The following is a 25,335-nucleotide window of genomic DNA, read 5'->3' as shown; positions in this document are numbered from 1 at the left end:
TTTTACATCTTGCTTGTTTTTGCTTTGGAAGTGTACAATGTATAGCAGGTGTACAATGTTAGGCAACAGGTCCAACAACTTTCTGGTTACTCCTAAAGAAAAAGACTATTAGAGAAGTAGGTATTTAAGGAATATCTCCATATATCAGTGAAAAATCCATGCTATTTATCATTATCTTTCTGTTGAAGTCAGTGTAATCCAGAATTTCGCCTTCTTATAACAAATAAAATTTGTTGTTAAATCTGATTTAAGCATGTGTAACTCTCTGCTCCGGTATTCTAAGACTTTATACACACATAATTTCTTGGAGATTACTGTTAATGGTTTAATATTACTACCAGAAATATTTCAGTCCTTCAGTCATAATGTAAGCCCAGAAGGTAAGTGTTATTTCATTTTAGTGTGCATCCTTTCCTTGCTTTAATTTCCATTCTTTCTTTCTCAATGTAGTTAACACTGTTGACCATTCTGTCACAATTAACTCATTTTGTGAAAATTAAAATAACAAAAACTTGGTGTATTTTTTACTTCTCTGTGTCATTGCAGTACTTAATGGAGCTATGCTTTCTTTGCATGCTGTTTTCCTTGTTCTAGTATATTTATAGAGCACATGAAATTTTCCTAATTTGTGATTAATTCTAGATGTGGAAACAATATGGTCATTTTTTATTATTAACTGCATTGTATTATTGCTAGTATAATACAGACCGGATCATATGGAGCAAATTATTCATCCCATTAAAAATATTCACAGCATTTTTTGTAGAAAATGTAAATCAATTGTATGACAATATGACAATTGTTTTTTCATTACCTCAGAAAAAACTTGCTGTCATTTCAAAATTTGTGTCTAATTTAATACTTCCTACTCTGGATAATAATAAAGTGCAGACTTTTTATGAGTTCCCATTCTAATTAGTGAAGATTCATTTAATAATTCTGTATTAGGGAAATGTTTTTTCATTTAAAGTTTCATTTTTCATTTGTATGTTGCTAAATTTGCTTTTAAAATGTCTATTTTCCATGTAGTACCCACACATGTAGTTTCTGGCAGTGCATAATGGACTTAAGATGTGAGGATGTCATAATTATGGTCTTCTGAGATGAAACACATGTAAATCCCAATTCTTTAGAAAAAAAAGTAAATAACCAGACAATATCCCTCCTCAAACAATGTTAAAATTTGTTTCTCCCCAGGGAAAATTTTTGGTCTCCCTTTCATGATGAACTTCATGATGATGCTGCCTTTCTGCTCGATTTCTTCTTGCTTTCCATTTGCTTTCAACAGACATGTGCAAAAATCAAGAAAAAGAATGCATTAGCAATAGTATTTTCAGTCCAAGTGTTTGTTTTCCTTATTCAGTTTTTATTTTGACCTGTGTGGATTTTATTGTTTGAACTACTGATAAACAGCAGCTTTAAAGTGATAATTTTATCAGCCTGATATTTACAATGGATGCCAGACAGCACCTGTCTCCGCTTTCTGGAATTGGCCCAGAAAAATAATGGGTAACAAAGACTCATCACATCTCTATATCAAAATATTCAACTAAACATGGCACAGCATGACTAATTAATGCTGTAACACATGAGAGCAATCCGCTCACAATCAGTCCCTAATGGTCAGGATTGGACTACAAGCACAGGAGCGCATCAGCTGCTCTCAACCACTACATCTGAGTGTGTGGGAAGACTGGTGTACTGGGACTGGTCTTCCAGCAGAGCAGATCCTAAAGCCTCTTTGATGCCAAAGGATCTCAGAGCACTTTCTGGGCTCAACAGAAAGGTCTTTTTATGTCACTGTAGCTGTCAGTGAACACCTGACATCAGTGTCTGGCAGATTATTACCTGAAAAGCAAGCATCATTAGGTCCCTCCTTTTTTTCATTTAGGCACATCAGATATACTGAGGTACAGGGTGCTGTTGATATTGCACTGTTCTTTTTCTCTCAATATTTGAGTAAGTAAAAGTTTATTGAACTGATTGTGATTTCCAGGTGAACCTCTAGCAAGTCAACTTCTACTCTATTAGTGATCAATCTCCTTATAGGATTAGTGTCTTGGATGTAGGTCTAGCAACTAACACTGCAGTCTCCCTGAATTTGAAGGAAAAGAGAATTGACAAATTCATGCTAAGGAGTATAACTCTGCTTTTAACCCAGCTTCTGATCTTTTAGATCAGGAATGGCCAACCTGCACCCGCACAAATGCATCTTGGTGGGATGGCGGGGCTACCCCTGTGGACAGCATTGAGATGAAGGCACCTGATGTTGCGTGATGACCTAAGTGCCAGGGAGCAATTAAACAATGCCATCTTCTGCCTGGCACTCCCCAAGGTCTGGTGACTTGCAATGTCAGGAGGTGTCAGGCACAGGTGTGACGATGCGATAATGATGAAGAACACTTCTGGCTTTACTTTTCCTCAGAGTCTGGTCCTAGGGATTTTGATGGCCTTGATCAGCCATCCCCTTCCAGGAACCAGCACAGTGCCTCATAATTCTCCATCCTGGGCATACTGGGAAAGGTGTAAGAGCATTCAATCTGTTAACGAACCAGTGTTATACTGCCAGATGTGTCAGTCAGTGGATTGAGGAACTGCAGAGGGCAAAGTAAAGGGACCATTCCCCTTTTACTTTTTTTTTTTTTTTTTTTTTTTAATTTTGCAATTACAAAGAGAAAAAAGAGGACTGTCTCATACTGTATCAACTCCTGAATAAAACAAGGCTGTTAAAACTCTTGACAGAATAAGTGACAATCTATCTTTTATATAACTAGGCCACATGCCATAAGGAAGTGCTGTCTATTTGAGAGATACCAGTTCAGGCTAAAGAAAGCTTTTAAAGAAATCTTTCCAGGCAAAATGTTTGGCAGCTGATTAAAGGACTTAAAAAAAAAAAAAAAAAAAAAAAAAAAAAGTTCTAGAAATCTCAAATGTCTTTTCCAGGAAAAGGTATTGACTTAATTGTCATTGTTAATATATTTTGTCACTGTCTGAAAAAGAAAATTCAATTAACTTTGTCCTTAACTTCCTAACTTCTGTCCCTCCTGTGTCCTTGTACTTTCTTATTTCGCAATTCAATTTCTCCTTTTTATTTTAATCTTGCAGACCTTCCCAGAGACTAACTCTCTTTCTTGTATTGTCTTTTTGCTGACTAGCCAAGTATAAAAAAATCCTGTACTTAGGAAATGCAATCGTCATGGCAATGAAGAGGAGACAATGCCAAATTTCCTTGCTATCACACTTTTGCTACAGGTAAAGAATAAGTATGTTGCTACACTTTGAATGATATTCTCATGCTGTAGTTTGATTTTTCTATTTAAAAGTTTTTCTAAATAGAACAAAACATTTACCTGGTAGAAATCCACTGTGGTAATGTCAGAACTTTATGCAGTTATAGGGATAGTCTATTGTGGATCAGACAGGAACACTGTGTTTTCCAGGTTTCCACCAATATGCTCATGAGTTTGGTTCTGTGATCTATATAAGATCCCAGATCTTACGCATCTGTAGATCTGCAATGCATCTGTATACATGGCATTTCATGAAATTGTGGATGGCTCTTGGGATCACTGTCCGACAAGATTTGCAATTTCCTGTGCATTTTCATGGGAAAAATGGGGACTGTTTTAAAAATGAGACATTTTTCAGGTAGATTTGGGTCTTGGTCTCCTAATTGTATTTCTACAGAACTCAAGGTCAGTAAGGTAATGGGAATCTCATGTAGAAGGAAACAAATTTTAATAACATCCTGCACAGTGAATTTCGCTGAAATCCTGGTCCTTTAAAATTGAGTTCTGACTCATCTCACACATGAAAACATGAGACTGACATTTTCCTGATGGTGTTTTTTCACTGTGTGATTAAGGTGTTAAGGTGTTAGATAGCTGTTAGCTCCATGGGTGTTTCTTCAGGAGAGAGAGCTACAAAGTGTTGAGATATAATTTTCTGTCTATCACCTGCTTTCTCAAGGCAGCACAGTTTGCCATCAGTTAGAAGTCCAAAGGCAAAATTGTGCTGTGTGGTCATTTTTTTTTTTTTTTAAATATGGCATGTGACAGAATATTTCCCTATTTAGCACCCAGAGCTTTCTCTTCAACCAGCCAGCCTTTGAAACTGAGAAGGACTGATCACTGTCCTCTCTCCAGAAGGACTTTATTATCAGCAACACTCATTATACATCTTCTGGTGGAAGAAAGAAAAGAAAGTAGCATTTGCAATGTTCTCTGGCTTCTTGGTTGTTCTTTCTGTCATTCACAGTGCTTTGCAGCTGGCGGGTAAGTGCCTCCCGCTTGTCTCCTGTAAAACTGCATGAAAGTGCTTCCGTGTTTCCTGACATTTCAGAGTTCTTTACAGTCCTGCAACAGTGCCTTTATGTACATTATTAGTTTGGGACATGTAGATGGGGAGTTCTTCAGGGCAGGCAAAAAGCAAGGGCGGGATCTAGGAGTTTAAAAAAGAGAATAGACATGGAAACAGAGACTGAATTCTTAATGCCTTTATTCATGTATAGTGGTAGGTCATTCTGAGGTCATTTCAATGACCTCAGAAGATCAAACCTAGAGAAAATTATAAGATAATTTTAAATGTCTATTTTTTATTTTTTACATCTGTGTTCTTATTTTTTGAACTGTTTTGAGGTGTTTGAGTAATGTTTAGCAAAATCAGTCAGGAAAAACTTAAGGGGTGGTGAAGTGTGGGATTATTTGGAGGACATTAAGGTGTTCACAGCTGATGGCAATCCAGTATTTACTGGATTATTCCTCTTCACTCTTTTGAACAGACTTTCTGAATTCACTGATACTGATAAAATGAATGAAGTAAAATTTGTGTGAAATAAAGTTGGAATACCTTTGGGAAGTTATTGTAGAACTGTAGCGATAATAGTACTTCCATTCCTTTCGTTACACTTCTATTGTAGATGTTAAGCAGACAACTTTGGAGAACCAGATGTCTCCTGAGTAAAACTAGTTGTTATTGATTGCCTCAGAGTATCTATATTTCTTAATTGTGCATAGTATCACTGCAGGGGCAGAGTAGTTATTTTATCTGTGTTGTAAATTATCAATTAAATTGATTTAATATTTTTGCAAGCTTTTTTTATTTTTTAAGAATATATGACCCCCAGTGATAAAAAGATGTATCACTGACCAAATTAAGTTATGAATCTCACAAACTTTGGAGGGAAATATAGTTGTATGTGTCACAAGGTACATCATAAAACAACAGAGCACACTCATAGATGTGCCTGTATTGATTCACTATTGCTACCAATAAACTCATTGTGGGACTGAAATTAGCGCAACTACTTCTACTTTACATCAATGTCAACACTGTGGACATGATCAGTGACACTACCCAGAGAGCTGAAGACCCAATTCCTGTTACAGGTGGACCTTCTAAATTCCACCAGCCTTTTCCATATTGCCAAGTGGTGGTCAGATGCCCCTGCTATCCAGTCCTTGCTACTTTCTTAGACTGTTTGGCTTGTCAGTGTCATTCCTAGTTTTATATTGCCTTGGCTCATAGTGGATACTGCAGGTCTTGTAGGTCAGTGAGGCCCATAAACCTTCTTTGAGGCCCAGAGTTGTTCACCCACATTTATTCAGTGAAAAGGAACAAAGATATGGCTTCAGGAGGGAAAGGATAAATGGCTCAGCAAAGATGGCTGTGACCCTTCTAGGACACCTGTAAGGTCTGGCAGCATTAGGAAAATTTGCAGAGGTCAGAAGGCCAAGCATCTGAGAACACATGGAAACAGGGCAATGGTGATAGCAGTGTGGTTGAGGGAATTCACATAACTAATATAAATAAATCCAAGAAGATGTGCTTAGCTCTGCTGTTGCTGCTGGCTGCCACTAATCCACAATATAGTGGCATATAATAAAGAAACACATATTCTATTGTCTACCTTATTGCTTTTTAACCAATAAAATTGATGTTGCAACACACTCCATTCAAAAGCATCTGATAAGAAAGAAATGCTTTCTAGTTTATGTGAATGGGAAATAGACGTATCATGTCACTTATCTTGACTATATATATTCTTTGCATTACTTTGTTTTACAGACACTGAAACATTTTTAATGTATAATAAAGTCAGCAAACTCTGTCTTCAGGCTTCTGTTGCACAGTCAGTTAGAACTGCGACTTGCCACCAAGACAATGAAGCACAAAAATTCAGGTGGATTACTGATCATCAGCTCATGAGTGTGAGACTGAGCCTATGCTTGGGTGTGCCACTGAAGGAAGATGAGTCTCTTATCACCCTATACCCATGTAACCAAACTAGTGAGCTCCAGTGGTGGGAATGCAGAAATGAAAGCCTCCTTGCAATTCAAGGAGAAGATTTGTTTTTCAGTCCTGGCAATGGAGAATATGATAATGTTATATTAAAGAAAGGCCTTAGTCCAAAGAATAACTGGAAGATGTATGGGACCATGGATATTTTATGTTCCCAGAGATATGAAGGTAAAGAAAATCTGTTCTTCAATCCATTGCACTAATTTCGTTGTGTGTTAGTGTTTTGGATCTTTGGTTCTGAATATTCTGATTCCTTCAGTAACCACCAGAGCTTTAGAAAATCAGTGCACTGGTGAGAGCTTTGAATTTAATTCCATATTTTTTGCATTATGTATAATATATATATATAAAACATGAATTCACATATTTTATGTATGTAGTATACACAGTATAATATTACGGTATATATAATATACTCTATTAGTACTATTAGTATTTTAGTTATTTATATAAGTGCTGCCTTAATATAGTAACATAATTGAATAGTTAATTATGTGAATAATGTATTTCAATATACTATTATTGAAAATTATATAATCAACATATTAATAATACACCATAATGATATTCAATAATAAATATGTTACATAAATCAACAGTATTAAAATATTAATATTATATCATATCATTATTAAACACCACATAATTATATAAATATATATTATACTATACTACATTATACTATATTATATTATATAATATTATATTATATTATATGTACTTATGTACTTATGTACTTATGTACATATGTACATATATACTTACTTACTCACTCACTCTTATTTGTAAGCATTCTCTAAATCACTATCACTCACCATATCCTGTCAGTATATTTTTGGGAGAATATAAATACTGAGAATTTTCTTATACAGCAACATGAAAATGAAATTATATCCTCGAGAGAAAAGCACAATATGGTTGAGCTGGGAAAAGGCTCACTGTGGGTGGAGGAAGCGTGGCTTTTGTGACTCAGAAGATAAGGATGCTCATGGCATGATTATAATTACCAGTGCAAGAAGTCTGATTGTTCTGAATGGCTTTCCCACATCCAAAACAAATGTTCTGAAACCACTAACCCATCTTGCAGAATATTCTCAGTATTCGTCCCCCTGCCTTGTATATGGGGCTGCTCCACTGTGTGTGAGGTGATTAAATGCTCACTAAAACAAAAACAGAGAAGAACCTGATGTTTACTTTTTTCCAGGAAGTAGAATATCCAAATATTAATTCCTGCTCTTGTGCATTTTATATAACTCTTGACATTGTTTAAAGTAGTACTACCTTAGGGTAGTGCTCTGGAGCTTTATTAATAGTTTCTGAAAGCATCTTGGTCAGAACAAAGAACTAGTTTTAGACTTAGCTGTTATTACTTCAAATAACACTGCTCTACAACATATATCAGCCGTTTAAGTTTGGAAAGGTTCAGGTGCAATTCTACCATTGGCATAGACTTCATATTTTTCAAACTTTTTTTTTTTTTTTTTTTTTTTTTAATTTTCCATATTGTCATTATCATTTTGTCTTCTCAGAGACTTTTACACTGCTAGGAAATGCTTTTGGGGCACCCTGTGTGTTCCCTTTCATGTACAAGAAGCAATGGTATGCTGAGTGCACTGATGCTGGCCGATCAGATGGCTGGCTCTGGTGCGCAACAACTGCAGACTATGATGCAGACCAGCGATATGGATTTTGCCCATTAAAAGGTAAGATATCTGTTCCCACACAAGCCCCCCCCCCACCTCCCAGTGTGGCATTGTCAAACCAGCACTAGCAGAGCATCAATGTCTTTATACTGATGGGTAGTTTACATGAATAGATTTTAGTAATATTGCCACATCCTACAGCATTCTACACAAAGAAATAACATGTGTTGCATAAAGACGTGGAGAAAACTGTGACTGAATAATAAAATAACATGCAGTTCCCTCTAATTGTGGTGGTGTTGCTGAGCAGCAGGGTAATTTTGAGTTCCTCTCTGTTTCCCAGGCAGGATGCAATCTGTCAGCATTGTACAACCTGTATAATCCCTTTCTGAGGATCCCCACTGTGATGGATGTGGGCATAAAAATAAGAGCTGTAGGAAGCTTGGTGACGAAGTTAACAATTCAGTCTTTGTGATTTTCATATGGATATATATATATATATATATATATTTGCTTAAGTGGTACATGTCCATTTACTGATCTTATTAAGACCTCTTCACATTGTCTGGAAAGCTGTCTTTCCACTCCCCTGACAGCTGCCTCCCATCCCTGGCATTTCTCTACTACTACTTCAATTGCTTTCTGAAAATTGTCCTCCATTTCTGTGGTCACTTCTCTCTCCATCTCCCTTTATGGCTTGATGCTTGACAAATAAGCTTTGGACATCTGGCACTTCTCAGCTCTCCTCTATCTTTGTCCCCATTGCTTCTGATCAACGTTACTTCTATTATTAAAACACTCCTTTACCCTAGTCCATTCAAAATGTGCATTTGGTTTGATTCAGATCTATAATCAAATACATTTTCCAGGTCCCTGCAATGATACCTATTACAATGAGTCTAAATAGCATGTGACATAGGGTCAATGAGTAATTTTCAAATCCTTTGAAAGCCAATTCTTAGTTCTTCTTTTAATTTAACTTCATACTGGTTTTTGAGACTAATCAAGCATCTAACTCAATTTCATACTGCACTTTATTGAGCATGTATAGATCCTCAACAGATCAAAGAAGCAGAGATAATCAGGAGATGAGCACCACGCAGCTCAGTACTACTGCAGTGCGCCAGATCTGAAGCTGTGTGGCAAGCACATCCAGAAGCTTTTAGCAGGGGAAGATTTATCTAAAAGCAGTCTGATGTTAAATTCAGTTCTATAGCTAGGTCTCACAGATCTCAGTGGGAACTGCTGCCAAGAACGAGAAGGAGAACTTATGTATCTTTTTATAGATTTCAACTACAGTATCTGCCACAGCATGCCATGCAATATATTTCTCCATGCAATCACTTCCCTTGTAGTAACTCCTGAATTATGTATCTTCATGCAACAGGAGGGAACATTTGCCAGCACTACCTGTCAGATGACAGGCCTTAACTTCTTCCTTCCCTATCCTGCTTGTTACACTTCCAGTGCATTTGAAAGAATAGCACAGCCAACTTCCCATTCTTTAATGAGAATGTCATGCATAAAGAGAACCTTCAACTTGTTTTTCTGTGAGTGAATTACTATCACCCCATAATAACTATTTTCTCCACAGATAAAGAAACAACCTGGACTACAGATCTGTCAACAAATGTCCGCTACCAAGTAAACTTGGAATCTGCTCTCACTTGGCACCAAGCAAGGAAGAGCTGTCAGCAACAAAATGCGGAGTTATTGTGTATCACAGACGTTCATGAGCAAATATACATTAAAGGTAAGGAAATAAAGCAAACCCTGACATTCCGGATCCTTTCAGTCTATCATCACAGCTAAGGACTACCTGGTACAGTTTTGGCTAATGCCTATGGGCCTAAATATACAAAAGTAAATTAGCAAAATCTTTTAGAAATTGCAAATTCATCTCAAAATCACTGTCAGCTTTAAACAAAATTCATAGTATTCCAGCATCCTGCTAGTGTGGCAGTTTGACTTTCTATTTAGAAATATCTCATTTTAAGAGAAAAAAACTTCCTAAATGTAAATTAAAATTTCCTTTTTTTTTTTTTTTTTTTTTTCATAATACGTAAACTTAAAAAAATTTGAAAGTAAGAGAAATGACTTATATTTATGCAAAAAGAAAGATATGTTTTTTGTCAAATGCAGCTTGGCACCTGTTTATTTATTTATTTATTTATTTAATTTGACAAATTGAAAAATGTCAGTTGTTCATACATCCCGTATCATGTATGAATAGAAGAAATATACCACCTGTGTATTTCTGGAGGAATTGCATGGAAGAAAGTCTCAGTTGTTTTTCTAATGAAGAATTTAAATTATAAGACTTTTGCTTGGGAGTTTACACTTACACTACACCAATATTTCCACTTGAATATCTCCAATCTTGTAAAGTGTTTGGGCTATTCTACAAAAACACTTTAATTCTGAATTTACTCTGTGGAAACTCATTTTGCAATAGGTGATTGAAAGAATAAGAGAATGTTGTTGTTTACATTTTACATTGATCAAAGCTTTGGAATATTTCAATTTATCAGATATCTTAATATCTAAAGACATTTGTAAATAGATATTTAAGAATTGCAAATCTTCCTATAAATATTATTAATGAATAATAATGATTAATATTATTTGCTAATAAAAAGTGATTTATAAATCTTCCTTTGGTTATTTAGAATTAACAGAAAGTACAGATTCTATGCTATGGATTGGGCTCAATAGACTGGACTTGAAGAGTGGCTGGGAGTGGACTGGAGGCAGCCCTTTCCGGTATTTAAACTGGGCTCCAGGTAGGTGTGACTTTCCTTGATTTTGTATTTCTGAAGACAAAAGATACATACCTCAAATACTTCTTTAAATTTTATTCTCAGTTTACCTGAGCATGAGAAAAAAATAGAATGTTAACATTAAGCCACCAAAACAACATGGATTTTAACTTTTATTGTGTTAGATTTAGAAAAGGTTTTGTCTGTATTTTTCTATAGCTTTTTCTATACTAATAGAAATCAGAAACTTCTATGTATTGCAAAAGTTTTTTAGGCCTGAGAATAATAATACAATCCCCATAAACACGTATTCTCCCATTTCTGGTCTCTAGCAACAATATTAATTTACTATATTTTAGTATAGTTACAGTTAGTATACTAGTATAGTTATAATTTATTATACTACTAGCAATATTACCAGCAAGTAATATTAAAAGTCAGAAGAATGAGTTACCTGTTCACGTACACTTAAATGATGATATATTAGACATCATGGAGGCATTCCCAGTACCTCAGTTCTTGTTGAAGGTGGAAAAAGCTTGATCTTTGGGGCTGTCACTTCTAGCAGTAGTAATCACTTCTGTGCATTTTCGGGCTTAGAGTTCTACTTGGCTTTCAGAAAAGTTCACCTTTTTTTTTTTTTGTACATTTCCCAAAGGAAGTCCCTCTCCAGAATCTGGAAAACTCTGTGTGGTTTTGAATCCTGAAACAAAAGCTAAATGGCAAAATTGGGAATGTGATCAGAAACTTGGCTACATTTGTAAAAAAAGAGACACTACTTTGGTACCCTCAGGTATGTTAATCTATGTTGATAATTAAAAATAAAAGCCATTATCTGAATTGCTTGGTATTCCTAATGGCAGAGACAAAATTAGAAATAAGATCTAATTTTAACCAGTACTGTTTTTGTTGTTGTTGTTGTTTGTTTGTTTTGTTTTGTTTTGTTTTGTTTTCTAATTCATTTTTTAAAACCTTTGCACCCTTTCTAGGCTGCTCTCCAGTCCACAATACACAGAATGAAAGAGTCAGGTCTCTTCTTTGAATACACACAGTACTAAGCATGAAAAAAGAGAACAAACCAAAAATTATTTTTGGAAGAGGGGAGTTAGTAAATATCTTTAAAGGAAGGAGAATGGACACATTGCAAAGATAAAAGATATTTTAAGTGAATAAGTATTTTGTTGTTGGTATTTCCCTTTGTATATATCTAGCTGCAAATTTGTCTCGATGATTTTCACTCTACCAACATACTTATCTTTTAGAAACTTGTAAGCAGTCTGTTAAGTGCAGATGATGACTTCTGATTTCCCTTAACTGCTAAATAGCTACTAAGTAATACAGAAGGTGTTAAAATTTATACATTAGTTTATTTTATTCACATTTGACTATATAATAACTCTAGAATTTGTGTTAATTAATATCTGTATTAAAAATCTTTAATTTTCCTAATTAAACATGCCATCATGGAATCATATTTGTGTTTAAGGTTTTCCATCCATAATTTCACTATAATAGGAATCTCCAAAGAAAATTCTTAGTTTAGAGCTTTTACAGAGAATGAGTGAAATAATTTTCAGCTTCATGTCTTTTGGATAGCATTTGAACTGCTCTAACACAGTGATGTTTATTTCTAGGTGATACTGGTTTTATTACTTGCCCAGATGGATGGGTACCATATGTAGACCACTGTTACAAAATCTTCAGGGAGACCAAAGGATGGCAAGAAGCTTTGACCTCCTGTCAAAAGGAAGGGAGTCACCTGGCCAGCATCCGAAGCCTTGAAGAGCACAGCTTTATAGTGTCTGGGCTTGGGTACAGTAAGTGTTTCCAGGTTTATATTTGCTTGCTTGTTTTTTTGCTTGTTTTGTTTTGTTTGTTTGTTTTGTTTGCATGAAAGAAGTATTAGCTGCCTCAAATGAAGTGTAGAAATTGTGTTAACATGAAACATTGCAGCCAAAGACATGCAAGGACACACAAATCTGCTAGTGTTAGTGCAGAACTATCCTTTTTGCTTCAACACTGATGCCTTCCTCTATGCAGCAACTTGCAGACTTACTCAACAGTCCTGATGTGTTTTGCCTTGCACCAGTGCAGGGGGCCAGTCACCCAAGTAAGAAGCTTTCTCAGTGAAGTATTGTGAAATATCACTGTGAATCTGTTTTATATGGAAAAGCAACTTGTACTGCTTTCAGCACATTTGGGGAATTTACAGTGTGGCTCTAAAGCATTTGCTGTGCTTTGCTGGTCACCCAGCACCAAGATCAGCAAGATCAAGAGTTTCTGCAGAAGCAATGGAAGGAACCACCTACTGAAGAAAAGTGCTGGAATTTGCCAGAAGGAAAAGATCTGCAGAGCAAGCCAAGGGGGTTTCCAGGCAGACAGCTGTGAAATTGCTTGGGCTTCTTGAAGAAACCTACTTAGATGACTGGATCTAACATCATGATCTCACCATGGCCTATTTTAATAATACTGACAGAAATGTGTAGAGTCTGTAGACATGTTGCTACTTTTTGACCCTGTCAACTATTTTGCTTTTTCCTATGCATAGAGGTAGTGAAAGCCCTAATTAACTATTTGAAAAGTGCAAAATCAAGACAGAAAATTTTTGTTTTTCATCAAAAGTAACTTATCTGCTTAGTGTCCAACCATTCTCACAACCAGCTCCTACAGTGAGATATTTTTGCTTTTGGTTACTTTTTGGTTCTGGTATCATCCCTCAGTTTAATTACTATTGAGAAAATTGTGAATATCCTTCCAGAATTTTTTCTATCTTTTCTGAATGCTGCCTAAATTTACCATTCATTTTTCTCACTTTCCTTTAATTTAGAATGCCTAAAACCATTGGATCTCACACTGATTTAGGCCAGAAGGGACCCTGAATGTCATATGGTCTGGCCCCAGCTTGCATGGCTAGCTTCAAAGTTAGATCTGGCTGCTGATGTCCTTTCACTGCTGAGTTTTGGGTAGTATCAGAGATTTAATTTATTGCCTAAAGAAATTATCTAGGTCTTGGGGGATGGACTTAGGGAGGGTTCTCTGCTTTTCTTTCTTTCTTTCTTTCTTTTTTTTTTTTTTTTTTTTGAAAGACAATTAAAACATTTATATTCCAAGTTAGATCAAAACAATATTTTAAAATCTGACCAGTGCAATAGAACCTGAAAACTAACTATTCACACAGTTCCACCATTGTACATCAGCATCAGCACTCTTCTTCCAGTGCTATGAGTAAAAGAAGTGATTTATTTATTTATTTAGATTAAGTAAGGGATTTTTAGGTAATCCTGCGTAGACCCAGGAGTTGGACTTGATGATCTTTGTGGATCCCTTTCAACTCAGGATATTATATGATTCTGTTATTTCATTATATCTTATTTTTGCAACGCACTGAACACACTGTATTTATTGTAGTATGTGTGAAAAAATTAACATTTAAAATGATCATGCAACAAACTAAATACTGTTATGTTTGATAAATTAAGGGAGTATGTGTTCTAGAGCTTGAAGTTGCTGAGAAAGGGATGCAGCACCGTAAGAGGTCCTTTCTAGTTCTGTTTCCATGTTTTAGAGCCGACAGACAAGCTCTGGATTGGTCTGAATGACCATAAGGTTCAAATGTATTTTGAATGGAGTGATGGTACACCAGTGACATACACAAAATGGCACCTGGGAGAGCCATCCAGCACCAACAACAGACCAGAAGATTGTGTACTGATCAAGGGCCAGGTAACATTATTCAGCATGGATCTGATTTTAACATTGAAACTAAATTCTTAGCAAAAGAATAATGTGCCCTGCTATTTCATCAACCATTTAGGGCCAGGAAAAAGGATGTGAGGAGAAAAGATGAGACTAAAATATGACCATTCATTTAAATAAATAAATTAATAAATAAATAAAATGAAAACATTGCTGCATTGTTAAAAATTTTTTCTCTTCAAGTTCATCTCAAAGTCACCACTGAAACTGGGGCCATAAAGAAGGTCTTTGAATGTCATTTGGATATATTCTCCTCTTCCTTTTCTTCTTGTGGCAATGGTGTAATGTGGGGATCCCTGCTGCTGCCTTTGTGTCTGCTTGTTTGCCTGTCCCTGTGTGGCACAACTGCTTGTGCCTGCTCCTGCAGACCAGGCTGAGGACCAGCTCCAGCTGAAAAGAGGCCAGGAAACCCAGCACCCATATTCCCATTCATCACTACTGGCCATAGCAGTACTACCATAGACCACTCTGCCATTTCACTGAGTGTGAGAAGATTTAGCTTTGTTATCAGCTTGGGGGACTGCATAAGAAAAACAATATGTTTCTGTTTCAGAGTCAAAGGAGAAAGAAAATTCTATTCAATTTCTTTAAGTTATTCATCTTAATCTCATTGCTATTTCTTTCTTTTTCCTGCCTCGTAGGATGGCTACTGGGCAGACTATGTCTGTGAGAAGAAAGCTGGTTACATTTGTAAAAGAAAACCTGCATCACAAATAGCTGGAGAAAAGGAAAGTACTGATGTAGGTTGCAAAAAAGTAAGTATAAAAGACTGAAACATTAATTTTTCAGATCAAATAAGGCCCTTGTCTGAGAATCATCCAGAAATATTTGAATTTGCATCATTTATATATAAAAACAATTTTTGTATTTATTATGGAATTTGTCTCTCTCTCTTAATGTTACTATAAACTTTATTAAGCTACTTACATAAGCCATTTAGAAAGAATCTAATTTCACTGCAAAATTTTGCTAATTCATAATACTTATGATTATTTTGCTTCATTCACTTAAAAATTGTATAGCTCACTTAATACATGACACTACAATTATTTAAAACTCATAAGGAGATCCTATAATTATATTACAGGGCTGGAGACGATATGGGACCTACTGTTATTTTATTGGACATGCACCAGCAACATTTTCAGAAGCAAACAGCACTTGTGAAGGAGAAAAAGGTTACTTAGCCACAGTTGAAAGTAGGTATGATAATCACTTTTCTTTGTCTTTTGAATAGGTAAAGGTTGTATGTTCTTAAATTACTCGTGGAACTACTTCACAGTTCTCACACAAGGACAGACAGTAAATTACCCAAGTTACAGGTGAGATCTGTAGCTGAACAAAAAAATCCTTTTTTTTTTTTTTCTTTTTTTTTTCTTTTTTTTCTGTTGTTGATTTATGTAGTGCAAGAATGCCCTTGTAAGGCCCTTCCTCTAATCCAAAGCAAAGAAAAGGAGAATAGGATTCATCATCAGACCAGACAATTAGAATTTGGATAAAGGCTTTTGCTTCCACTTGTGTTACTGTGATCTCCCTTACAGGTATGAACAAGCCTATTTGACTAGCCTTGTTGGGCTGAGGCCTGAAAAATATTTCTGGCTCGGTCTCACTGACATAGAGGACCAAGGCACCTTCAAGTGGACCAATGGTGAAGATGTCTCCTTTGCACACTGGGATGTAGGAATGCCTGGTAGGTGTCAATGGTGGATGCACTCTGACCCCACGGTCCCTATTCAGGTTGGCATTGGCAACATCCACTGAATTTTATCATTTAGCCCTTCAGTATATTTCAAAGGAACTGGAAGTTCCCCAAATCCAACTTTTAATTTTAAAGGAATAATTTGAATAGCAGTTTTATATTTGGACATCTGATATACTTAAGTTTAACCTTTTGGCTCATCTTCACAAAGACAACCATTATCAGAATCTTGAAAATTGCCTGCTTTCTGATAAACAGGCTACAGACAGTTCCTGAGACCATTCTGCAGTCATAAGAAAGAACCTGAAATGGAACAATTGTATTAAGATTTTAAAGTTAGAATTACAAAATCACAGTATCAAAAATGATCATACCATATATTTTTTACTTGTGATGCTAAGAAAACTGCATTCACATCACCATACTGAAACTGTCTTTCAGCTAATCTGACCTGACAGAAGAAAGCTCTTGAAAAGAGCTTTTCAGAAGAAAATTTGGTTAAAAGACAGGTAATGGAAAAGGCTAGAACTAATGTCTAATTTCTATAAGGAAAGAGTGCTCACCAGCAGAGTTCTGTAATGATCTGTGCCAAAGCCCATGTTGTTCAATATATTTACAGATGATCTGGAAAAGGTGGTGAATAATCAGATGACAAAGTTTTCTGATGACACTAAATAATATCTGATAGTGAAAATTTGACTGTGATAAAATGCAGGACAATCTCAGGCAAATGAGCATGATCAGAAAAATGGCAGGTAAACTTTGATGCATGTATAGTGATACATACATGTAGGAACAAAATGTCTTGAACTGGCATAAAATGATGGTCTTATAGCTGACCATTTCATTTCAGGGGTGAATTATTGCGTCATGGTAGACATGTCCATTAGAATTTCAGCTCTGTGCTCAACAGGAACGAAAAAAAAAATAAAAAATTAAATGCTAAGTAAACTCAGAAAAAGAAGAAAGAACACAAATATGCCATTGTATAAGCTCATTGTATGCATGTGACTACATCTTGTGTGGTGTGTGCACTTATGAAAAGCACTAGTAACTGAGGATATACCACCTGATATAAAGTGTGCTTAATGTAAGTAGGAATGAAGTCCTCACTTGCAAACAAATGTTTTACCTATTAAAAAAAAAATATTTTCTGCCATATAATTAATTATGAAGGACATTAAAAAAAGTTAAAAAAAAAAAAAAGCAGAATCTTCAAGTAAGAATTAAACAAGTTAGACTGTATAAGATAGCCAAAGTGTTTTTTTATTTCTCATAAAGGAAGTAAGCCAGGATGTGTTGCCATGAGAACTGGAACTACAGCTGGATTGTGGGATGTTCTTGACTGTGAGACAAAGCAAAAATACATCTGTAAACAGTGGGCATATGGTGCAATTGCCCCACCTATTCCAACTACTGCTCCAGCACACACATGTCCTGAAGGCTGGGTGTCAAACAAATATAGTAGTTCCTGTTTTAAAGTAAGTGCTTAAATAGTTAAAAGAAGAAAGACTTTGGAATGTTGGGTTTGGGGAGAAAAACAAAACAAACAAAACAAAAACACAAAGGGTGGAAGGACAAAGGGACATCTTCATCTGGCAATATTTGCAGTGAAGGGCGCCTATAAGAAAGATGGAGTGACACTTTGTTAGGGAGTATAGTGAAGGGAGGATGGCTTTACATCCTCACAAGGGGGAATGGCTTTAAACTAAAGGAGGGTAGATTTAGATTAGATATTCAGAAGAAATTCTTCTCTATAAGGATGACGAGGCACTGGCACAGGTTGCCCAGAGGATACCCCAACCCAGGAGGTGATCAAGACCAGGCTGAATGGGACTCTGAGCAACTTGGTGTGGTGGGAGGTGTCCCTGCCCATGGCAGGGGGATTGGAACTGCATGATCGCTTCTAATGTAAATCATTTTATGATTCTATGAATATCTGAGATAAGAACAAGGCCAAAAAAAAACAAAAACAAAAACAAAACAAAACAAAACAAACAAACAAAAAACTCCAGGAATCATCTATAATCATCTGTAAGGGGGAAGAAACTGAGGAAGGAAGATGATGTTTAAGGAACTGGGCACAAGGTGAGGAAGAAAGATGCAGGAAAGAAAATCAGGAAGTTTGTGCCCCAGGGGTAGAATAAACTGGAGTAGAAAATGGAAGAAGGGGAAGAAATATTGAGTCTCTAAAAAAAATATACATGTATATGGAAAAGATAAGAACAAAGATGAAACAACATAATATTTGCAACATTATTAAGACAGCAATGTTGAGAGTTTGCATTAAATAGTAGTAGCAGCAAAATTTGGCTGTAAGCTTGGCTCTTTATATCAGCTGTGGTCACTAGGTTGTGCAAAAATCCCATGTTTAGCCAAGGTATGTGAGAGCTCAGGGAATGAAATAAAGAAACAATAATGTCCGCCCACACACAGCAAAATGCCTAAGGCTTAACCTTGCTAAGAAAACCATGTTACACCCAAAATAAAGGATAATACATCGCTTGAAAGATTAATCATCCAGTTTTTGTGAAGCTTATGAACATTTATTAGATAGCTGTAGCAAAGCTACAGATAACTTTTATTTGAAGCACACTCAATTGCAACTATCAGGCATATGAAAGGACTTTGATCAACAAATGAAGATAGAGTGTAAATATTGATTTGGAATCCTGCAGAACAGCAACATTCTAAGTGTGAGATGTTAGTATTTCTTATAACTTTATTTGAATTAATGAGGTCTTGTCTTTTAATTGTTGTTGGCTTTGTTATTATTATTATTTCCATTTCTTTCTTTCACTCAGTGGGAATGATATTTACTTGGTCTCCTTTATCCCCATATCATCATTTTCAACTTTGGTCAAACTCATGCTTATTCTCTTTTAAACTACCAAACTGTTAGATATCATACTGCAAATGCAAAGTGAGACATATATACAATGAGTTCAAACTTTTGCCCATGTCTTCAGAATCCTCCGTTCTGCCTTGGCCACAACTAATCTCCTTTACCTTCCTTTGGAGGGTGGCCTGGGCCCTCCTACAAGCAAAACAAGTTAAAGTGAATTGTTTTCCCTTCTAGCAACTCCTCCCCTTTGCTTGTCACTCTAGTGCAACTAATTAAACCACTCTAATGCAAAACTTTTATGAACAGCATAATCCATGCTATTTCTCATGTGGGCTATGACTTGGCTTGTATATTTGAGAAAGAGTACATTTCTTCATTTTTTTATTTTATGTGTATTATACATAATGTGCATTACATTACATGTTATGTATGTATATGTGTATATCTTTATTATCCATTTTAAGTGTAGAATATGTTTTAAAGTAATTTCTCTCCAGAGCTTTTGCAGATCAGATATTAAAAAGAAATCCTGGCTTGAAGCTCGAGATTTTTGTAGACAAATGGGAGGGGATCTAGTGACCATTAACTCTGAGGAGGAGAAAGAAATGTTATCAAGAGCAAAAATGTGAGTATCTGCTGTGTGTTTATCCTACCAGGCCTAAAAAAATATTTAATATGAGCTATTATAAACACTCTTAAATTGTTTCTGAAACAGACTCCTCAAAAGCCAAAAACACTGTAATAAGCTTGAAGTTTTATCTACACATTAGTATTAACTGTTTCATGAAAAAGGAATTGTTTATATCCAAGAGATTGAAAAATATGTATAATGGCTAATAGATATCATTCAAGAATACATAAAAATATGGGGGCTGGTATTTTTAGCAGGATAGAAAATATGACCAATGTATTTACTTTTGTCTCACTGTGACATAGTCAAAGCTGAGGCAATTTTCAAGAGGATCAGCCTCTTTGAATCAGTGAAGGCTTTTCCATTCCTAAGAAAACTGAACACAAAAACACTACTACCAATAATTTTGATAAATAAGCCATTGGCACTAAACAAGTGTACAGTGGCTTCTCATATGGCAAGTAGCAGGGCTAAAATGTGAGCTATTCTTACAGCACCATAGTTAGGGTATTGATGATTAGTTAGGGACTTTCTGATCTTTAACATCTTTACTAACCTAAATGATTCTATGATTCTATTACCTTGTTCAAGAAACATCCATGGTCTAAAGTATGCAACAATTACTAATGTTTTTAAAGACTTTAGTTACATTTCTGAGTTGATACAACAGTCTTCACATAGCTCATGATGTCAGAGCTAGCTCTTGGCAAGGTGCTCCGCTGGTTACATTTGTTGCACTAGTACAGTCAAACTGGGGATACTTGTTGAATGTAAGCTCTTGTACATTCCAGAAAAACTGTACAAAAGAGTAAAAGCAAGCAAAGCAAGTAAATAAGCATATAAATAATAGATATTTCCAGGGAGAATATAAACATCTGTATGATCTTCATGAAAGCTAATAGGATAATTATTACAAGTTCAGTGCACTTTGGAATCTGCTGTAGAAGTTTTCAAGGTGTGTTCCTGGATGTTGATTGTTTTGGTGTTTACACACTGTTCTGTCTTGTAATTTGTGTTAGGGTTGGTCGCTGTTCATTTGAAACATTTTGGATTGGTATATTTTCCTTGAATCCAGATGAAGGATTTGCCTGGAGTGATGGCTCTCCAGTGAGTATTTTAATTTTTCATCAGATTTGTTTGCTTAAGAAGTCTTGGGGTTTGTACATGTGCTTTCTGGGTTTTTACTCCTCCTGTTGAAAGAGAACTCTAATCCTGCAAACATTTATATGGTTGTTAAACTTGATAACCATCGGTAAAATCACAGCAACACATCTGAATACATGGAAATGATGTGCATTTCACTATGATCTGCAGCTTTCTGCACAGCATTCCAACATATTTTCTTTTTCAAGAATATAATATGAACTCATAATGTCAGAACATTAGTCATATCAGACCTTGTATCCTGTCTTTGGGAGTGGCCAGAAACATCTTAAGAGCTAAGCATGCAGCAAACAGATTTCACAGTATTCTCCTGTATCGCCCAGAAAGTGATGCCTCAGGGTCTTTCAGAACCAGAGCTCAGAACTTTATTCTTAATTCTATATTTCCATTAATTTATCCAGTCATCTCTTGAGCCCATGTAAATATCCACAAATGTGTGAAATATTCCTGCAGAATTCCACTCATTGCCCTCCATGCACTCCTACTCCCTATTTCCTATTTTTGACCCAGGCAAGGAACTTTTCCTCTTATCTTGTAACACATTTACACATTTGTTTCCTTATTTATTTTTCCTAAAGAGATCTGGAAAAAAACTTTTTGAAAATCCCAAGCAGGTTACAGCAAATGGATCACCCTTCCCATTTGGATCTCAGTTCCTTAAGGTAGCTCCACTAGGTTTGTAGGACAAGACTTCCCTGCTAAAAGCCACACTCATTACCCTCAGTAAAGGGAAGCCGTGAATGCTGAATTGAGGCACAGTATGGTCACAGCTACCACAAGGTTGTTGGACAATATCATTTTGAACCAGGTTACAGCTGATGAAGTGCAAACTACCTTGCTTGCATAGGATCAATGTGACTGTGTTGGGGCTGTGACTGTGTTCCAAACTAGATGGAGGCCATTAGAAACTGTCCATTTGCATGTTTTTATTCTGCCTGTGTTCAGAGCTTGAGGTACAAACAAGGCAAAAAGCCCTCTATGTCAAGACAGCCTGATCTCCCAGTCAGTGACATTTCCCCACTGTAAAAATTCTTGCACCTATTGTTTTTCCTGTATTTATCCTAGTGAGAGATGGAGTCTTTCAAATACCCTTGTTTCTTTTTACCAATGGAGAGTACACCTGCTGAAACAGATGAAAATATATTTTCTTCTATAGGTTAGGTACACAGTCTTGAAGGATCATTCAAGAAATTCAGGACGGTACAAGTTCTGTGGTGTGCTGGGTGGTGGGCCATATTCTATGAAGTGGCTCCTTTCAGAATGTGAAGCACTACATAACTGGCTTTGTCAAATAAAAAAAGGTATTTTCATTCTTCTTTTTAATCAGGAAGCTTAAATAATTTTTAAAGTAGAAGTTTTCTAATGTAATTTGCTGGAGAAAGGTACAAAATTTTGAAAACTGTACTTCCAAACGCATGCCAAGATAATTATGTAGCATTATGTAGGCAAGGATTATTCAGTGATAGATGATCAGAGTAAATGAATTTATTCGTTGGTGTATATTAGGATGTATTAATAACCCATACATTTGTGAGGGTTACATAGATTGCAAACATTTTGTTTATTAAGAACTTTTTGTTTGTGTGCTTGTGGTGTAGGAAGTAAGGAGTTGTACAGTCCTTACAACACTTTTACTTTTATACTAACACAGGTAAAGCTAAGAAAAATAAATTAATATTTGTACACCAAACATATTTTTGCTTTAAGATATAACTAAATTTACCACAAATCAATTAAAAGGGTTGAGACAAGGTGATGAGAGATGGACGGAAGCAGAAGGCTTTGTCTTGCCTTCCTGCAGCGTTTCAGCCCTGATGCTGAGTCTCCTGGGGCTGGCTGAGACCCTGCCCCATTTTTCAAAGGGCGAATAGCTGAAGAGTCAGACATGCCATGTCACTTGCCATGCAGCCCAGCTGGCCATGGAGGACAATCAGGAGCTGCACAGTATTGGAGATTCCAGGTTTCCTGTCTGACATCCACCAAAACTTTGGAGTATTGAAATATTTGTCTGGGATATTACATTTGTCTGTGATGTTTTAGTTCTGCCAGATCACTTTTATTTATTTTTTTATTTTTTTTCCCCAGTTCCAGGAGAAAATTTTCTGCTGTTTTTTGTTGTCTGAATCCACTTAATGAAAGAAAAGTGTTCAGGATCACAGTTGTGTTGGTATGTTTGGCAGTTGTCACTGAGGCTAGCCATAGCTTTAACAATATCGTTAGAGAAAATTGATGAAACAGGTCTGTAAGCAGTGCTCCAAGCTCTCTTTTACAATTATTCAGTAGACATCTCTTTCTAGAAAAGGAATGGTTCAAAACAGTGGTATTTCTTTTTCCAACCAGAAGCAGAAACAACTTGCAGTCAGTATACAAAGTCATATTTATTTTTGCTTATGAATATTTGGGACTGAGAGAATATTTGAAAGAGTCGAAGGAATCTAGTGGAAATGTTCTGCCTCTTGATGAGAAGATCTTTCTGGAAATTTATGATATATCTACTGGGGTTTCACTAAAGGGCTACAAAACTGAAGTTTAAAGAATTTCAGATAAATCTACTTTATCTTACAGACTGGAAAACTGATTTTCCTTTATATTTCTCTTCACAGGTATGTGGTCCAAGCAAAGTTATGACTCTGCTGGAACAAAGCACAGTTTATGATACAAAATTATAAGTAGATGACCATGCATATTTCATAATGTGTAGCTGAAATGTGTGATTAAGCCTGCTTCTTTTCTAGTCAATGGCAAATGGGTACAGAATTCTGCCCTGGTCCTCACTTGGTTCCTTGCAGTCAGTCATAAAAATGTGCTATATGGACACATTATGCCTTCTGTTCTCTTGTTTTGCAGGAGTGATGCTAAAACCTGAACCAACTGACACATATGGTAGGTTTTTGCATACATTTATTCGTTTTGTTAATTATTTTTTATCAAAATCATTACTCTAAAATTAACTTTTATGTCCTATTGATGAAGAATTTAAGAACCTTATTTATCTTCCAGAATATAAAACCACTGTGGATGGATGGGTCATATATGAAGATAAACTATACTACATCAGCAAAGAACAGGTCTCCATGGAAAAAGCCCAAGAGTTTTGCAGGATGAATTCTGCAAACCTGGCTGTTGTTAGTAGTAATAGTGAGAGGAGGTTCCTACAGAGAGCTCTGAAACAAAATGTAAGAATCAATATAAAGTAGAAATGCTTTTGACAGCCTGCTTGCAAAATTTGAATTGTCTCAGAAATAGAGCCATCAGCATTTTTATTAATGAATTCTACCTGAAATTGATGAATTCGCCTCCCCCCTCCTCTCCCTTTGCCCCAAATGTCCTTTGTTCCTGTGCGATTTGGTCTCTTGTTTGGCACCAGGCATGCTGAGGTGGTGAGGAAGAGCAGTGGAAAGAATGAGGTGTAAACTGTGCTGGTTTGGGAAGAAGTTGGTTTCAGAGAGGATTGAGGTTGGCACTAGACAGTGCTGCAGCCACAGAGGGAGGAAAAGACATGTACCAGTCTTTGAAAAGACATGTACCAGTCTTTGCCTCAAACTCTGCTTCCCTCTCCTCATCCTAAGGGTCCTCAGAGCTGCAGGTCTCTGCTGCTCCAGCTGAAAAGCTGACGTCTGCCCCTGAGCATGTAAACACAACTATGTTTAGCTGTAAACACATGCCTATTGCTGATGACTTCTGTAATTAATAACATATGCATTTCTGCTTGTTTTATTTCAAAGACTTTTTTTAATTAAAAAAAAATAAATAGTTGCTTTCTGTTTTAGGATGGTTACTGGAGTGAGTCAAGAGATTACTTCATTGGTTTAAAAGTGAGTCTGGATAAAAAGTTTAGGTAAGTTCAGATCATCACAGCAGCTCTTAGCATGTAGAAACAAACAGTATTTTATGTAGCTGGAGGTACTAAATGTGTTGTTTTACAAGGACTGAAGGATGTATATAACAAGTACAAAGCAGGATCCTAGAATAGTCTAAGTCCTAGTAGCGTAGCTTTTCCCAAAAAGAAAAATGAAATCAACATTTTTTCTTGAGTTGATACTTAGTCAAGAAAAGCTTGACATCCATACTCTCATGCTTTGTCAAGCCTGTTTCAAAGATTGGCCCCATAAACTAGAGAGATGTCTTTCTGTGCTGGATTTTGTACCTACAAGCACACACACATACATGTATGCATGCACACACAAAATATGTTTGATTCCTCAGAGCTTCATTCTTCATCTACTTTTGATCTCTATACTGTAGCTCCAGAGAAACCCTCCAGAATTAGGAAGGACTACATAATGAATTCAAAAGCTGCTTCTGATTGAGGTTTTCAGGGTAGTCTCTGCATACTCCCACCTCAGGAGGAATACAGGTATTAGCAGAAGTCTACACTACAGTAAAATTAACAAGTATTTCCAAAAATCATCAACAAACAAATAAACTTAAAATTATAGTAAAAGTTACTAAAGAGCACAATACAGACAGTGCCTACCTTCTCATCTGCTAGTTAAGACACTTCTGGGAGGTGACAGACTGTGCTTTTAACTGACCTG

General features: G+C 36.1%; 1 protein-coding gene across 1 annotated transcript in view; it reads left to right on the top strand.

Moving 5' to 3' along the window:
• Positions 1 to 4,082: 4,082 nt before the first annotated feature.
• Positions 4,083 to 25,335, top strand: part of LOC311431473 (macrophage mannose receptor 1-like) — a 37,033-nt gene continuing 15,780 nt past the window's right edge. The window contains 18 exon segments of the mRNA XM_084508976.1: positions 4,083 to 4,274; positions 6,067 to 6,468; positions 7,830 to 8,003; positions 9,538 to 9,696; positions 10,613 to 10,726; positions 11,361 to 11,495; positions 12,337 to 12,519; positions 14,268 to 14,425; positions 15,100 to 15,213; positions 15,546 to 15,661; positions 16,000 to 16,148; positions 17,439 to 17,638; positions 19,500 to 19,627; positions 20,653 to 20,740; positions 21,954 to 22,098; positions 23,645 to 23,680; positions 23,798 to 23,973; positions 24,568 to 24,635. Of these exon segments, the coding sequence (XP_084365102.1) occupies positions 4,217 to 4,274; positions 6,067 to 6,468; positions 7,830 to 8,003; positions 9,538 to 9,696; positions 10,613 to 10,726; positions 11,361 to 11,495; positions 12,337 to 12,519; positions 14,268 to 14,425; positions 15,100 to 15,213; positions 15,546 to 15,661; positions 16,000 to 16,148; positions 17,439 to 17,638; positions 19,500 to 19,627; positions 20,653 to 20,740; positions 21,954 to 22,098; positions 23,645 to 23,680; positions 23,798 to 23,973; positions 24,568 to 24,635 (2,603 nt within the window). The 5' untranslated portion in view covers positions 4,083 to 4,216.

Source organism: Aythya ferina (assembly GCF_964211825.1).
Source record: "Aythya ferina genome assembly, chromosome: 2".
Lineage (NCBI taxonomy): Eukaryota > Metazoa > Chordata > Aves > Anseriformes > Anatidae > Aythya > Aythya ferina.
The sequence above is the reverse complement of the archived record's forward strand: the minus strand, read 5'-3'. Positions and strand labels throughout refer to the sequence as shown.